Source organism: Macaca thibetana, chromosome 9 (genome assembly GCF_024542745.1).
Source record: "Macaca thibetana thibetana isolate TM-01 chromosome 9, ASM2454274v1, whole genome shotgun sequence".
Lineage (NCBI taxonomy): Eukaryota > Metazoa > Chordata > Mammalia > Primates > Cercopithecidae > Macaca > Macaca thibetana.
Genome location: NC_065586.1, coordinates 79,456,222 through 79,474,942, shown reverse-complemented (window position 1 = coordinate 79,474,942; position 18,721 = coordinate 79,456,222). Strand labels below are relative to the sequence as shown.

The 18,721-nt window shown below is 34.4% G+C and overlaps 1 protein-coding gene across 3 annotated transcripts in view; it reads right to left on the bottom strand.

The window, feature by feature from the left end:
- The window catches only part of PCDH15 (protocadherin related 15), a 1,784,920-nt gene that overhangs the window by 394,156 nt on the left and 1,372,043 nt on the right, over positions 1 to 18,721 (bottom strand). For all 3 annotated transcript variants that reach the window (XM_050805159.1, XM_050805156.1, XM_050805157.1), the window contains one exon: positions 7,717 to 7,825. In XM_050805159.1, coding sequence (XP_050661116.1) covers positions 7,717 to 7,825 — 109 coding nt within the window. The remainder of the gene's footprint in view (positions 1 to 7,716; positions 7,826 to 18,721) is intronic.

Here is an 18,721-nt window from a genome sequence, read left to right as displayed (position 1 = left end):
TGCAAATAAACCTGAGATTAAAAGTAACACTAATGATGTGTGCAGAAGTGAACACCAACAGAGATGGAAAAATCACTTTCCATTCCTCTGCTAAAACAGCTTAATCAGTCATGTTATTCCTGACCATGGTCAAAACCATAGCGATCCAGGCAGACCATAAATAAAGTCAAACTGACAATTTTGATGTAATTAATACAATTATTTATAATGTTGACTTATATGTAATACAATTAATCATTTTGTATGTGATATCTGAACATTGAAACTTTAATGACTGATAAAATACATGTATAATTCTTAAATATTAAGAGTGTGTACTCTAAAATATTTTTTAACTCATGGGATGAAGGATCAGAAAAATTATGTATTCATTATAAAATGTAGTTATCATTAACAATGATATGGTTTCGGCTGTGTCCCCACCGAAATCTCATCTTGAATTGTAACTCCCACAGTTCCCGCATCTCATGGAAGGAACCTTGTGGGAGGTAACTGAATCATGAAGGTGGGTCTTTCCCGTACTCTTCTCATGAAAGTGAGTACATCTCACAAGATGTGATGGTATTAAAAAGGGGAGTTTCCATCCACAAGCTCTCTTTTCTTGTTTTGCCATGTGAGACATGCCATTAACCTTCTGCCATGATTGTGAGGCCTTCCCAGCCATGTGTAACTGTAAGTCCGTTAAACTTCTTTCTTTTGTAAATTGCGTAGTCTCCAGTATGTCTTTATCAGCAGCATGAAAATGGAATAATACACTAACATCCACACACAATCTTGCCTAAACTTACTTACATCTTTAAGTTCAGAGCTCCACTTTATGAACCTTCTCATCTCCTTGAATTACTTGAATTAGATCTAAGATGGAAAACATTTTTTGTTTCCTAACAAGTAAAATACTCTTTTATTCCTCTCACCTTAAATCTGGGCAGGAATTGTTCTTGCTTTGACCAATATATGATGGCGGATTATTTCTACTGATTCAGTTCTGGGATCAGGCCTTCAGAAGTTTGGTAGCTTTCACTTTTGCCTTCTTAAAAGGCAGGTGCACATACGATTAAACAGACTATTTTACATAAATTCTATAAAGAATATTTTCTTTAAAAAATAATTTCCAAAATGTAGAAGTACAGTAAAATTAGAAGAAGCATTCTGGAGAATGGTAAGGCATGAGGAAAAATGCACCTCAGGGGGTATATTTAAGGTTACATAATGTTTGAAAAACCACATGTGCTCAGCTATAAGTGTTCAGTTAAAAGAACTTGGTTGTGTAGCACAAGGATCATGAAACAAAAGAAAATATAAACAAAAAATAAGAAAGCAAAAAAGGATACAAAGAAAAAATATGGACTTTTTCTGATAACTGTGAAATATGAAATACACCATAGAAGAAATGTAAGGCCCAGGAACATTTTCATCCCTTCTCAATGTGATATATGCATTGAGGAAGGGATAAAAAATGTGTCTTTCTCTTCATATTTCCAATATGATTATACCGTATACCTGGCCATGAAAGTGCTAATACTTTGTAATACCTACCAGAGTTAATGAAGGTTTATAAAAAAAAATTAAACCAAAATTTCTGGCTCTGGTATCTCCATTCTTAATATGTGGCACCAACATTTTAGTTGCCAGAATATTAATAATATTATTATAATCATACTTTGAAAAATAAGAAAAATTATTGTTAACAATAATATTTATAATTTAGTATGTATCACATAAATCATATATATGATATTTAATACATATTACTTTTCACACATTAGGTGCTCATATAAAAGTACCTAATACTACAAGCTACTGTTACAAGCTAAAGTCAGCAAACTTTCTTGTATTATTAGAAAGAAATACATATTGTATGATATCATTATTAATGACAGTGCTGAAACAGTGCTTGATAGCTATTAACATTTACATTAAAAATGGTAAGGCTTGATAACATAATTAGAAGCAGAAATTTCATCTCCATATATGATTAAGGGGTCCACAGATTATGCTTTTCTTTCAGAGACCTTCATGGCAGCCTTTTCCATCACAGGCCTTGAGGCTTAGGGGGAAATGATGGTTTTGTGGGCCAGGCTCATGGCTGCACTGCCCTGTGCAACCTCAGGACACTGCTCCCTGCATCTAGCCATTCCATCTCTAGCCATGCCTACATGGTCCCCAGATATATCTCAGGCCTCTGCTTCAGAGCATGCAAGCCATTAGCCTTGGCAGCTTCCATGTGATGTTAAACCTGTGGATACACAGAGGACAAGAGTTGAGGCTTGGAAGCCTCCGCTCACATTTCAAAGGATGCATGGAAATGTCTGGATGTCTAGGCAGAAGTCTTCTGCAGGGGTGGAGCCCTCACGGAAGACCTCTACCAGGGTACCGTGGAAGGGAAATGTGAGGTGGGAGCCCCCACACAGAGTTCCCACTGGGGCACTGCCTAGTGGAGACGTGAGAAGAAGGCAACTATTCTCCAGACCTCGGAATGGTAGATTCACTGATAGCTTGCACTGTGCACCTGGAAAAGCCACAAGCACTAAACACCAGCCCAAGAAAGCAGACAACAGGGCTGTACTGTGCAAAGCCATAGAGGCAGAAATGCGCAAGGCCTTGGGAGCCCACCCCTTGCATCAGTGTGGCCTGGATATGAGACATGAAGTTAAAGGAGATCATTTTGGAGATTTAAGATTTAATGACTGCTCTCTTGGGTTTTGGATTTCCATGGGAACTGTGGCACCTTTGCTTTGGCTGATTTTTCCTTTTTTGGAATGGGTGTATTCACCCAATGCCTGTATCCCCATTATATCTTGTAAGTTTTTTCAGTCTCATAGGCGGAAGGAACTTGCCTTGTCTCAGATGAGACTTTGGACTGTGGACTTCTGAGTTAATTCTGAAATCAGTTAAGACTTGGGAGACTGCTGAGAAAGGATTATTGTATTGTGCAATGTGAAAAGGACATGAGATTTCAGAGGGGCCAGTGGTTTCATGATATAGCTTGGATTTGTTTCCCCACCAAAATCTCATGTTAATTGTAATCTCCAATGTAGGAGAAGGGACCTAGTAGGAGTTGATTGAATCATGGGGGAACATTTCCCCCTTGCTGTTCTGGTAACAGTGGTGACAGTGAGTGAATTCTCACAAGATCTGTTTGTTTAAAAGTGTGTAGCACCATCCTTTCTCTCTCCTGCTCTGGCTATGTAAGATGCGCCAACTTCCCCCTTCACTTTCAGCCATGATTGAAAGTTTCCTGAGGCCACTTAAACCTGTTTCTCTTTATAAATTAGCCAGTAATAGGTAGTTCTTGATAGTGGTGCAAGAATGGACTAACAGAGAAGGGGTATTAAATGTTCTCTAATGGTAGAATTTACCAGTAAAGCATCTATCTGATGCAGAATTCTCCTTTGTGGGAAGATCTTTTTGATTACTAAGTCAATTTACTTGTTATCAGTCTGCCCCGATTTTTTATTTTTTCTGAGGTCAATTTGAATAGCTTACCTCCAGGAATTTGTCCATTGCATCTAGTTTGTCTAGTTGGCATAATTGTATATAATATTCCCTTATAACATTTTTTATTCCTGTAAGCTAAATAGAAGGTCCTCTCTTTTGTTCCAAGTTAGTAAACTGCATCTTATTTCTTTTATTCCTGGTCAGTCTAGCTAGAGATTTGTCAATTATGTTTATGATTTCAAAGAATTGATTTTGGCTTGATTTCTTATCTCTACTATTTTCCTAATCCCTCTTTTACTATTTTCCACTGAAGTCTCTATTATTTCTATTGTGTTGTTTAGCTTTCCTTCTTTCTTTCCTTCCTTCCTTCCTTCCTTCCTTCCTTCCTTCCTTCCTTCCTTCCTTCCTTCCTTCCTTCCTTCCTTCTTTCTTTTTTTTCAGAGTCACCTCCAACCTCCTCCATCACCCAGGCTGGAGTGAAATGGTGTGATTATGGCTCACTGCAGCCTTGACTTCCTGGACCCAGTGATTCTCACACTATAACCTCCTCAGTAGCTGAGGCCACAGGTGCACACCACCGGGCTAATTTTTGTATTTTGGTAGGGATGGGGTTTCTCTATATTACCCAGACTGGTCTCAAATTCCAGAGCTCAAGCAATCCACCTACCTCAGGCACCCAAATATTGGAATTATAGGCGTGAGCCACCACAGCTGACCTCTCTTCTGCTCTTCTTCTTTAGTTTGCTTAACCTTTTCCAATGTCTTTGTGATAAACATTACATTGTTGATTAGAGATTAAAATACATGTTATAATGTATTTTTATTTGTCTCAAAGTATTTTTCTGATTTTATTTCTTCCTTGAGTCACTGATTATTTAAGAATGTTGTATAATTACCACACACTTGTGAATTTCCAAAGTTTCCTTCATTATTAATTTCTACTTTCATTCCATTTTTGTCAGATAATAGAGTTCGTATTATTTCAATCATTTTCAATTTAATGATATTGGTTTTATGGCCTAATATGATCTATACTGAAGAACATTCTAGGCGCACTTGAGAAGAATACTTATTCTGCTGTTGGGGGTAGAGTGTTTTATAGATATATCTTTTAGGTCTAGCTGCTTTATGGAGTTGTTCTATCTTGACCTTTACTTACTACATTTGCAGAATTTCAAGGTCAGCAAGAGATGACAGCTTAGGGCCTTTCCAAGTGTTTCCTGAGTATATATAGTTTGCTCTTGTCTTTTTAGATTCCCAGAAATATGTTAAACTTTTATAAACTATCTAGGAACATCATTCTCTAGCTTTTCCTTTGAAGACTTTTGGCTAGTCAATAATTCTGCCATTGGTGATCATGACAGTAGGACCATTGAAATAGGCTGACAACAGTCCTTGGATGACCTTGTCATAGACATCAACATCCATGTCCTCATATATAGTAAACAAGAGACTGTCTATAACAAATGTAAGCAGGAGAGGAGCCCTCCATGTGGTAACTTAACATGAGCTTGGAGAAACACATATATTCAGAAATATTTGGATGGATTTAAGGAAAATTAAGAGTTTTGACAAAGTACATGAAGTCAGAGTTATGGACATTCTCTTCTGTGTGTGTGTGTGTGTGTGTGTGTTATGTTGTGTCTGGTTTTTGTTTTTGTGTTTCCATTTGTACCAGACTGATGTGCCTTAGGTAACATGCCTTATTTTCCTTCCTAATGGTAATAACAATGTCAACTAAAATGTATTGAGCATGAACTTTTTTCCAGGCATTATTATGTACAATTACAATGTATTGGATCAAATTCTCACAACCCTTTTGTACAAAGATCTATTTTTGTTAAATCCATATTAAAGAATAATAATCTGGTCAGGTAGTGACCCACGCCTGTAATCCTAGCACTTTGGGAGGCTAAGGCAGGAGGATCGCTTGAGCCCAGGAGGTCGAAGCTTCAGTGAGCTATGATTGTGCCACTGCACTCCAGTCTGGGTGACAGAGTAAGACACTGTCTCAAAAGAAGAAAAAAGAAGGACTAATTTCAGGTAAAGAGGGGCTAAATAACTCAACTAAAATTATAAGTCTAGTGTGAGTTAAAGTCATGATTTTTAACATGGACGGTGCAATTTCCAGAGGCTACACTCTCAACCCCTACCATTCACTTCCTTCTAAAAATGTAAATAGTGTAAAAAGATATTATTCATTTACCTTAGCTGTGAGAGCAAATAATTGTAAGAGTTTATATACATTGTTCGGGACAATTCATTATCCTACAGTTGTAGGCTGATGAAACTTTCCATCGCTGTGTCACTTTTCTGTTAAATTTTTTTTCATTGACTCCTCATTTCACTCAGAGAAAAATGCAAAGTAGATAAATAACATACAAGGCTCTCTAGTTTCTGCTTTCTTCTTATCTGTCACCTTTCTACTTTTACCTCACTCACTTCTTTCCAATACTTCTGGCCCCCTTGTTGTTTCTGATACCCACCTGGCAAGCTTCAGTTTTGATCTCTGCCTAGAGACTCTTCCCAGTGATGTCAACCTGAGTAACTTCCTCAGCCTCTGTAAGCTTTGCTAATAGCTTAGCTTTTGATGACGCAAGTACTGATGATACTACTTAATACTGCAACATCTACTACAGTCCTTCTCTGCTCTTCCAATCCCATTCATATGATCGATTTTCCCCATAGCATTCACACTTTTCTACCTTTGATAATAAACACTTATTTATTATAGTAATTGTTTATTGCCTATCTCTACTGCCAGAAAATCGGCTCCACAAAGTCAGTGATATGGCTTGCTTCAAAGTGTAGGTGATCATTTGTTGAGAAAAAGAACGCAAATAACTTTTAAAAGTGAAATAAACTTGAACACCAATGCATCTAACTGGCTCTGAGTATCATAATTCTCCAAGTCTATTCTAAACTTTCATCCTTTGGCTTTTGCACATGCTGCATTATCTATATAGATACTTTTCTCTCTTTTTCCACCTAGAAACTCCTGTCTTTCTGCTAAAATGACTCTTCCTAAGCAATTCTCATAAAATGCTTAATGCTTTCCTCCCATGAGCCTACATGTGGTTCAAACTTTATTTAGAGTGCCGTAAATATTGTATTTTAATCTATCTTTTAATTTTTTATTAATTTTTTTTTAGCCACAGACTCCATGACTACCTAACCTAGAACATTTATCTCTCATGTTTGTGTCTTTGGCATCTAGTACAGTGATTGACATATAGTAAAGCCTTCAGTTAATGAAATAAATGATGCTTATTTCCTATTATCTATACCAAAATCTCTATGGAGTTAAAATAGTTTTATGTTTATGAAAGCTTTTTACAATATAATAATATGAGCTCTGCTTATGATATTTATGTCCTTATAAAGACCAAAGGCTTGAAACAGAGTTGCTAGAATTTTCTTTACAGACAGCATTTGTAAGTAGGATACAGTATAAAATTTGCAAATCTAATATCTGTTGGTTGTTGTGTATGTGTGTATGCACATAGGCTTCAAGTAAGAGAACAGAAAGGCGTTGAGGGCTAATGCTAAACTGCATTAAAGTTATTTTTCAAGCACGCTTCAAAAGAGGCCCCTTCTTCCTTAAAAGATATATAGCCTTTCTCACATGCTTCTGTCTGTCTAGAGGCTACACAAGTCAGCAACATCCACATTTTACCAAAAGCAATCTAAGAAGAGCAGTATAATTAATTTCTCATCATTTTTGCCTTTGATACAATCAGTAGTATATGCATAGGGATGGATTAGAACAGCTTCTGTGGAATTTTTCAAGAAAAATATTTGCCAAAGGTTCATGTATCATATTTCCTTGGGTAATTATGCTCTCTCGTCCTTTTTTTTATAAATGGCTCCAAAATAGCTCTTTTTAAATTCAGTCATATATTATCAGAATTATGTATAGCGTCCACCCAAAGATAAAATACAAGTGGAATGTTTTTCATTTTATATTAAAAGCTGGTGCTAGAGAATGCTTTCTATGGTAAGTTGATATGTAGAAAAATACCAATATGCAGGTTAATATTCTAATACTTTGAATTGCTTTGCTTTTTCCATAAAAGTTATTTATTTATCATTCTACACATTTCAGTCCAACTAATTGAGGAACGAAATATATTGAATTATTATTTTAAAATTTGTTTATACACAAAAGTAATAATCATGTCAAATAATAATTAAAAAAATTTTGTTATTTAAAATATTTCCTTGGAACTGAGATTCTAGAACGGTAACTGATAGTGTAAAATGTTAGCAGATACAAACCAACAAGGATGGAATAGAGGATTCCTGGCCTATCTGATGGCGGTTGAATATTTCGGTCCTGATCTATGGCTTGGATTGGTGGCGTAACAACAATGGGGTTCAGTTCTTCCTGAAAAAAAAATTAGAGAGTTTTCTTTAGCTGTATTACTAATATTTCATGAAGAGTTGAGACAGATGTTTTAGTTTGGAAATCTATACAACATCTGAGACAGTAAACTCAAGTTTCACCATTTATCTAATACCTTTTGCTAGTTAATTTTGAATGTTAAGAGGAAGCAAAGTAACCTCAAAGTCAAAATGGTAAGACATAGTAATTATGCACATAGACATTTATATCAGTAACTACTCCTAAAAGGAAAGCAAAGAATGATAATGCATTTTTAATCTTCTCTAGAGGATTTCACAAAAGAAATAGCAGGCTATCAAATAGTTTATGAAGTAATGTTTTCTCTTCTCCTTAGACAAAATTTGTAAGAATACTTGTATTCTTTCCTTGCTAAATCATTTTTTAGTTTCATATACATTAATTATATTAAAATATAAATACTTAAAGTAAATAACTTCATAAAAATAAAAGTCACATTATTGCAAATTTCATATAATTAAAATTGATTTTATATTATGCAGGTATGTACATGTATTTTGCAATGGTCTATAAGAAATAATGTTTAAAATTATAACATATTTATTTTATTCAGTGTTTCCCAATTTGATGTCCAGTACTAGTCTGTTGTGCTATCAGGACTGGCAAACATTTTTCTGTAAGGGACCAGATAATAACTACCTTTAGGCTTTGCCAACCATATTGTCTATGTTGCAGTTACTGTCAACTCTGCCACTATAGCACAAAAGCCCAAGTGGGCATGGCTCTGTTGCAATAAAACATTACAAAAACAGGTGGTAAGTGATATGAGGTTACTGACCACTGTGATCATAATAGTATGCTAAAAGTACAATAATAGGTATGTTGAAAAATAATAAAAAGCTTATCGACACAGATAAACTTGGGAAATAAGATATTAAATATAGTTTTGAAAACCAATTAACTGCACCGCAAATCTTTTCAGACTTAATTATGCTAATCTGCATACTGACTCTCTAAGAAAAGGATATTATTTGCTCACTTTCAAGAAACACCCATTAACCTCTTTTTGAAATAATACCTTTAGAACACAGTTTGTGAAACACTACTTTAAGTTTTGCAGCCCTCATTCCAAATGTGCCAGTGGTAATTCTAAATGGAAGTAATTCTAAAGGGAAATTCCATTACATATTTGGGCTGAGGGCTGTGAAACTTAAACTACTGGTTCCCAAACACTTAGTATGTCTCAGTATCTGACAACTTTACATTCTAAAAAATTACTGCAATGTTCTCACATTATTTCTTCTGAAATGACAGAACATTGAAATATGTCATGTACTTTTATAAAAAGTCAGTAGTTTCAGTTCTCAGCAAAAATGTATAATGATGGCATGCTAAAAAAAGAGCAATGATATTAAAACATTATAATACTTAATTTTATGCTGAAAGTATAATAAGGATAATTATTGACCAATAATTCAAACATCATAGACACTGTAGAGGTTTCTCTTGAGTTTATTATCACTAATAGGTCCTAAGCAGTATAAATGTTACCAATATTTTCCTGAAAATAAAAAGTTGTTGGTAGTAGCAACTTACTAATACTCTATTCTCTCCTTTAAATGTGGAATCAGAACCATGAAAACCTCAAATCAATATCAAAATTACTCAATTAAATGCAGAAGATTATTGCTCCTCTCACACAACTCTCACTGAACCTTTCCTCCCACGCTCCCTCTCTCTCTCTCTCTCTCTCTCTCTCTCTCTCCCCCCCTCTCCCTCCCTCACACACACACACACACACACACACACACACACACACACTTTTACAATAATCAGTTTGCTTGGTATGTAATACCTGTATTGCTCCCTAAATGGAATAAAAAATCTGAAGTTGTTTGAAGTATGTATGTCTGAATACAGGAGTTAAGAGTTGACAAGCTCTTTCTAGTCATTTCTCTGAGGAATCTGATTGCATCAGCCAAAGTCAGCTTATGGTTAAGCTGTATCACTCCTGGTTCATATAATTAAATCTGCAGTAATTTTTCCAAAACTGAGACTCTATTAGGATCCTGTGAAAGCATTTCAAATCTGAGGATTTTCTGCAGTTCCATTCTGCATCTCATAGTCAGAAAAATATACCAATGTTTCCTAAACAATTTTTGCTATTATAAAATAAGTAATTTCTTATCTAGAAATTAAAATAAAATTGAATATTAGCTTTTCTTTTGGAATGCTAAATGTAAGCAAATAATAATATTTGAGGATATGTTGGCTGATCACCTTCACCTATTTATTTCCATAGATTTGCTAAGTTACCTACACATAAGCAGTTTTAGCTTTGTTAATTAGTAATGTAGTATAAAACATTCTTTCTATAATATATAGAGTTGTTGAAATGAGCAACAGAATTTATTTACAATGAATTGTTGTCTAAGCAACATAAAAAAAAATAACACATCAAACAAAACCAAGAGGAAGAGAGAAATGAAAATTAAATTCCTCATCTTACACATTTGCTTGTTAATTAAATATTATATATAAATATATAGTAAGAACTGAAGAAATAAAAAGAAACAAGTATATTATTTAGAATTATATTGATAATCAGAAGGTGAAAAACTGTGAGTATCTCAGGATACTGAGCATGGAAGTGAGGGTAGATGGGATAGAAAATATTTTACATAAAGTCATTTGGTACTGTGTGACTATGTCATTACCATATCCTGTACTATTTGTTTTAACATTAATAATAAATAAATTATAGTATTGAGAATAAAAGAAAACAAACTCTCTTGATAAAGGCTTTCATAGGTTTCTGGAAATTTAAAAGAAACGGTGTGGTTTAAATAACTTATCAGAATTGACATTTTATCTTGTCCTATAGAGACTAGCAACTTATTTTAATATATTTATTTTTCCTTCTGCTACCATAAATGAGATTGTCAGATAATCTAGGATTAAAGGTGAAAATAATGATTTCTTAAATATTATATGTATGATTACCTCTCAAGTAAATTGTGCTCCATGAAGCTTGACATTTTAAAATATTATTAATACGTGACATTAAAGAATACTAAAAATTAGGATTTTTAGGATGATCTTGTTAAATATTTAACGTATTTTATAAAGATATGTAGCATTGAAATCAGAGGTAGACAATTAATATGCATTCATTAGAAGAAACAACATAAATAACATGCATTATGTTTGAACTTCTGTCTGCCACCACAATCTCCACAGTAGATAGAACGAGGCCTGGGAAGGGTATTCATATAAGCAAGAACAACCCAGATGGAAATGGTTCCTTAGAATAAGTGAGAATTTTACAGAGAGAACAGAGGTCAAACAATAATACTATGTATGTATTCAGTTCAAGTTTTTTTTTTTTTTTTTGAGATAGAGTCTCACTCTGTTGCCCAGGCTTGAGTGCAGTGACCTGATTTCGGCTCACTGCCAGCTCCACCGCCTGGGTACATGCATTCTCCTGCCTCAGCCTCCTGAGTAGCTGGGACTATAGGCGTCCGCCACCATGCCCAGCTAATTTTTATATTTTTAGTAGAGACGGGGTTTCACCGTTTTGGCCAGGATGGTCTGAATCGCCCACCTCGGCCTCCCAAAGTGCTGGGATTACAGGCGTTAGCCACTGCTTCTGGCCAATTCTTTTTCATTGAACACACCTTTATCTCTATGAAGAGAACAGAATTATTCTTGTCCATGAATTCAAGTAATGTAATCATTTACAGGATTTAGCAGATAGCAGATACTTAATATATTTTTGCCAACTTAGTCTACTGAGCTATCCAAAGAGATCACTACTCTCTAGTCAACTTTGTGATATCCACTACCCAGAAAATAGTCCACCTGTGGCTACTGCCAGATCTTCCACAGTTCTGAAAAGGCGATTGATTCAGTGACTTGTTTCTTCTGAAGAACAGAGTCTCTTCACGTAGGTAGTAATTGCTGTTGCTTATTCTCTGTTGCCCTTATTTATCTTAGCTTTTGACTTTACTGCCTAGATTATAGAGGAAGTACGGTAAGTGTTGAAGAAATTAGAAGTCCACCCATAGCTCACATATGCTTGGGTATCCTTTATGGAAAGTATCAAAATGTTCCTCTATTTTATTATAATTGCTACATTTATCTTTTTACCAAAAGCTTTATTGGTCTGTGAACAGAAAATATTTTATTTGTATTTATAACCCTCAGCCTAGTGCCTCATAGATTTCAACAAATTTTTGTTATGAAGTCAAGAAACACAAAATGAGCCCCCCGAACCCTGGAAGGCTCTTTTATACTCTGCCTCTGAAGCAAAGCTTCCTTCTTTGCTGTCTCGTTTGTCTTCAAGAAGAGGTCATGTCTCCTGAATTCTGTTCCCGTTGATAAGCATATGTTAGAAGCACACAGGATAGCAGATTTGCATTTCATTGCTGTTTGAACTGTCAGAGCTACCTTCCCTGTCTTAGTCATGGGAACACATACCTAAAGTGAATTAGGTCCATATAAAAAGATTCATATTGTGAAGTTAATCACAGAAACGATTAAACAATAACAAAAAAAAGTCTTCTGTAAAAATACTGTGTAATTATATGGTTATAAACCTAAAGATTATTGTATTATGAATACATGCTTTCTTTCATTAGCTTTTCTGGAGACACACCTTCTCTTTTGAGCAACGTGAAGGTAATGTTTTCAAGCACAACTGTTGTATTATTCTGAGAGGATAACAGTAGGCAATTAGCATTTGATGCGAGTGAGGGTTAATTATTCCTCATACAACCTCACTACCAGATTGAAAATGAACTTTTGGTCTGAATTCTGTTTTGTATATGTGTGTGTGTGTATGTGTATATATATATATATATATATATATATATAATCATTAATTAAAACATAATAGCAAACAATCACAAAAGATTAAGAAGCTTTGTTGTGGATTTAAGAAAATCTCGGCCGAGAGTGGTGGCTCACGCCTGTAATCCCAGTACTTTGGGAGGCTAAGGCAGTTGGATCACGGGGTCAGGAGATCGAGACCATCCTGGCTAACATGGTGAAACCCCATCTCTACTAAATATACAAAAAATTAGCCAGGTGTGGTGGCTGGCCTGTGGTGGCAGAAGAATGGTGTGAACCCGGGAGGCGGAACTTGCAGTGAGCCGAGATCGCCACTGCACTTCAGCCTGGGCGACATAGTGAGAATCTGTCTCAAAAAAAAAAAAAAAAAAAAAAAAAGAAAAGAAAAAAAAGAAAAGAAAATCTCAGCTTTCTGGTCTTTTAGGTGTTCAAGCCATCATCTTGCATTCTTGCATAAAAGGTACATTCAAGAGAAACACTCAGATTTCAGACATTGGATATATTCACTGTTTAGCTTATATCAGGTAAACAGAAGGCATGACCCACAGAATGATAAGATTTAACCTATTATATCATCCCTAATGTTAAATGGATACATAATGAATATGATTTTCACTGTTTCATTAATGGGTAGGATGTCTTGAAAATAATTTGAAAACAGTTCTTACTTTTAAAATACTTCTCACGTCATCAATGAGAAATACTATCTATCATTTACACAAGTTGATAGATGAGTAAATTTTTTTAAAAAGACGTTTTGCAGACAGATTATTAAAGCTTCTAGCCTTGGTTGAGATACAGGTAATAGAAGCATTGTTAAAATGCTAAATATTCTCAACTTGACATTTGAATGACATCTTCATCTGAGTAACCTATACATAGTAGTACACTGAATGTGCCCAAGTATTTCAAATTAACTGAAGACATTATAATTATCTTCAAGAAACAATATATTGTGATATATCCCTGGAAATGTAATCTGAGTTCATAGAAGTACATAGTTTGCTGTTATAAAAGTCAATTTTGGATGTATTATATAATATTAGACTTACCATTGCTTAGATCTTTACACTGTATTTTAATCAAGTAATAACCTCATAGTATTTAGAGAAAGGATAGTCATGATAAAATAGTAAAAATATGCTGCAAGTATTCCAAGACCAATACTTAAGTGATTTGAAATCTTAGTAACTATATAATTTAATACCTAAGTTATTGAATTTATTACTTAGTCCTTAATTACTTTCATAATTTTATGTGCTCTTTACATTTCAATAGGTACTTTTCCAATCTCCATTAAAGTCATTAATATTCAATTTTTACACTCCATTTAACAAAAGATTTCTACTGCATGTAAGAAAAGTCAGTGAACATTATTATTCTCATTTCATGTTACATTGCAAATGCACTATTTTCCTCAAAGCTCTTGATCATTTTCAGCCGGATTCTTGCTTTTCTTCCACGTGTTACTAACACAGAGAATTAGAACAAATCAAAACTTTTCTCAAACACTTTCATATAGACATAAATACAATTATATATTCCCTTTAGAGGCCCAATGACCATTTCTGTTTTCACTTTGCTTAGTTTTGCTTTTTACAAAAGTCAGAAATATCCAATTGTTTGAGAAAGTATCAGACATATTGAAATGTTTTTCCTGGTGAGATTATTGTAAAAAAGAGTAACTAACTGGGGTGAGTAGTATGGGCCAAGTCAATTACTTTGAACTTTTTGTATTGTTATGGAAGAAACACAAGTTGAACATTCACAAACATCTTTGAAACTGATATACTACATATATCAAAGTTCCTCAAATGGTTTTTGATAATTATTATCCTTAGAACAAAAGGGCGAAGAGCACATTTGAGATACGTATATAACTATGATTTGTGAAAATCATAACACTTCATGCCTGATCATTGGAATTTCATATCACATATTAAAACAAAAACTCACTGAGCTAACAGAAGATACAACCTTGTTTTATTATTTCCATGAGCAAATTTTATGACCCTTCCAATATCATGCTCTTTATTCTACCACGTATGTGTAAATTTACCTTGTTTAATGTGACTGAATTTGTTTCCAAAATGTGCATTTCAGTATCCTTTCAATTGCATATTTGGATGCTTTTACTGATACTTCCCTTATTTTCAAAATATTTCCTTGAATGTCTTTGTCTTTAAAGTTTGTTTACCTGGGATTATATGTCTCCCTTGTCTATGGATCATCAAATGATTTCTAGACAGGCAATAAAAACCTTGGCTGGGGTTAACTTGGTAATTATTTTCCATGAATAAATAATAAAACACTGTAACAAAATCTTCAAGATTGGTGACTTGTTCCACACTGTCCAAGTGACAAAGTCTCAAGCATTATTGCAATCAAGTTGGCTTTGACTATCAAAAATCGATTTCCAAATAACTCAAACTTGAGAATATGCATTTCACAGATGTTGTAAGAAGGATACATAGATCATAGAAATATGTCTTACATCCCTTTCCCGCATTCCTATCCATTTCTATAACAGCTATTCTTGTTCCTACTTCTCACACTGCCTCAGGGCTAACTCAAAATCTTCTTGTTATTCACCTCCCCTTCATTCCCATCATGTACATCAAAAGTCCTCCAAAAGATTTTTGAGAAGCATGATCCACTCTGGAAGTCAGAGGAAAGGAAGACATTGAGCAGACAGAGTTTGCTTTATCATGAAGATAAGGAGACAATCTTGGGAGAATTTATTTGTTCATAATTTTAGTATCATGACATTTGTATGAATATTTCAATGATAATAATGATATGGTTCCCATTGTGTGCTCTCATCAGATCAGGAGATGTCTGTTTTTGTGATGACTTCAATTCACTGTCAAATCACAATTCTATCCAGGACCTCCTTGCTAGTAGGGACTGTTTGAGCACTCCCTAGGGTTTTCACCTTCAATCTCTCCAGATAAGGCCTCCTCACTCAATGGGAAGGCAATAAAACAAGGACAACAAATATGAAACACATATAACAAAGTAGTCCTTTTTTATTGATTTGATTTTAGAGAAATGAAATCTGATTTTGCATTATCAGATGCAGTAGTTTGGTAAAAGAACATAAATTTTAAATTTAGATAAATGAAGCAAAGTAATATACAGTTTTCCCAAGTGGTTTTTATCATTTTGTATTTCTTTCTTTTTTTTTTTTTAATTATTATTGTACTTTAAGTTCTAGGGTACATGTGCATAACGTGCAGGTTTGTTACATATGTATACTTGTGCCATGTTGCTGTGCTGCACCCATCAATTCGTCAGCACCCATCAACTCGTCATTTACATCAGGTATAACTCCCAATGCAATCCCTCCCCCCTCCCCCCCTCCCCATGATAGGCCCCGGTGTGTGATGTTCCCCTTCCCGAGTCCAAGTGATCTCATTGTTCAGTTCCCACCTATGAGTGAGAACATGCGGTGTTTGGTTTTCTGTTCTTGTGATAGTTTGCTAAGAATGATGGTTTGCTGCTATAAAGACACATGCACACGTATGTTTATTGCAGCACTATTCACAATAGCAAAGACTTGGAATCAACCCAAATGTCCATCAGTGACAGACTGGATTAAGAAAATGTGGCACATATACACCATGGAATACTATGCAGCCATAAAAAAGGATGAGTTTGTGTCCTTTGTAGGGACATGGATGCAGCTGGAAACCATCATTCTTAGCAAACTATCACAAGATTATTTTGTATTTCTACCGAGTATATGTGTAATAAACGTGAATGTTCAAATCAATTGGAGAAAATGGATTTTTAAGTAAAGAATGATTAAATTTTGGTTATCAATGCATACTGAAAAAAATTATGATAGATATTGACTTTACCAAATAAAGCTTTGGAAGATTGCCAAATAAGTCTTTACCAGATACATCTTTGGTCAATTGCTTATGCCAAATATATCTTTGTAGAACTAAAGTGAATGTATGAGAAAAACACATGTATTAGAAGTCAACATAGGTGAAAATAAGAAAGGTAAATGATTACTTAAAAATATTGCAAATGCTTGCTTACAATGATTTAAAACAAGCCCATTAATAGGAACTGTTGAAGGCATAAATAACTTTAAAAGGTAAAGATGAATCAGATGGTCAGTTTTACTTAGAAAATATTTGCGATAGGTTGTCCTAATTAATTAACCAACAAACACTTATTGAAATAAAGTGAGTAGATGGCAAGTAGACATTTATTGATATTTGACTTGTATCTGGTTCTGTAGGTTTAATTTTCACAATGCTACTGTTATAGAACCTATCAAAAGCTTCAAGTAATAGGGAATATAGTTTGAATCAGAATCTGTCTTTGAATACTGTGTGTTTTGGATCTATTTGACTTTCCACCATTATATGGGTAAGGCTGTTTCCTCACGTTACCTACCTGTCTTGTTTGATTGTATCTCCCACTATTGTGTTTCTCATTCCTTAGTATCTCTGGTTTATTTTTCTTATTAAAATATGCCAAAACTTTCCTTTTGCAGGTTTTTCATGTTACTTCTTTAACCTTCCATTTATATCTCACATTTCAACTCAAATTCTCCTTCCTTAGAGAAGCTTCATTGACAACACTAGTTACCAAAGAATGCTGTTTTCTTAATTGTATGCATCAGTGCCTGAAATCTATTGCTGAAATTTTTATTTTCTATCTTCTTACACTAAAATGTAAGCTCCCCGAAGCGATAAAATGACAATGCCTATATCCCTAGTACATAAAACACTGTCCTGCACTAAAGGTCTTTCTCATTCACTTTCTCATTCTCTCTCTCTCTCTCTCAATAGATTAGATAGATCGATCGATACTGAGATAGAGATATAGTGTGTATGTATCTATAACTGATGGATTGATTTTTTAGGTAATATTTCTTGTCAAGGAGTTGAAAATATAATTGTAAGGAAAGTTTAATTAATATATGATACAACTAACAATTAAAACAATGTATAGTATGTGGAACTCACTTCCTACTGAATTACTCAGAGGACAGAGTAACTCAGAGGACAGCGTTATGAGGGAATCTGAGGAATACAGATATCACTTCACATTTCTTCAGAGTTTTGCAGTTTAACATATATTTTATTTCATTTGTGCCTCATAGGAGCAGTGTGAAATAAAGAGAATTGTCCTTTTTTTTTTTTTTTTTTTTGGTCAAAGAAGTCAACTGACATCTCAATCCACAAATCCAGTGGTAAGACAAGGCTCCCTAAAGAAGGTAAACTTGCTAAAAATACTACCCTCTTTTATTTTTTTAGAAATTTAAAATTGCTACTCTTCATTGAGAAAAATCGAGCAAATGATAAGATTTTTCAAATATGCTACTGTGAGTACATGTACGATGTTTGATGAAGTTAGCTTGCTGAAAGCATCATAGATCAAATCCCTAAAACAAGAAATATTTTGCGGCCTTACATGTGTAGGATTGAAGGATGTATGCATACTCTTTCAGTATACTCTAGAAATCGGTGAGCTACAGTGTGATGTCATACAGATATATTTGGCCACTGACCAAAAATAAAAGTGTGTTATAGAAGCATTCATCTTTAAACAATATACTTGCCAAACTGACTTCACATTGGAATAAGCCCATATTTTTATATTTCATATATGCAGGCAATCAATAAAAAAATTCCTAAAGAATAAAGTCTTGTTCATGGTCCTCCACATGGGGCGTGGCCCAGTACACATTAAGTTGACCCACTGTATGATGTCCAGTCAGTATTATAAGGGCTTAAAGATTAAAAAAAAATTATCAGATGTTTAATATGTAAAAGTTAATTGGTATATTCACAGTCTCTCAGTTATTCTTATTCTTTTTTGGGATCATCCTCTGTGCTTGATTTTTACCCAATATTTCAGAGCCATTTCTCCTAGTGATGAAAAACTGGAGATGAGGTTGCTTAGATACAGCAAATCCTTATAGCCAGAGGGAAGCTGAAGGTCAAAGAGTGAATTAGATTGATGTCTTGTTCTTGTTTGAAAACAGAATTTATTTGTTTTGCTGACAGAGTAGGAAAATATAAACAGTCAAGAAAGGGAAGACAC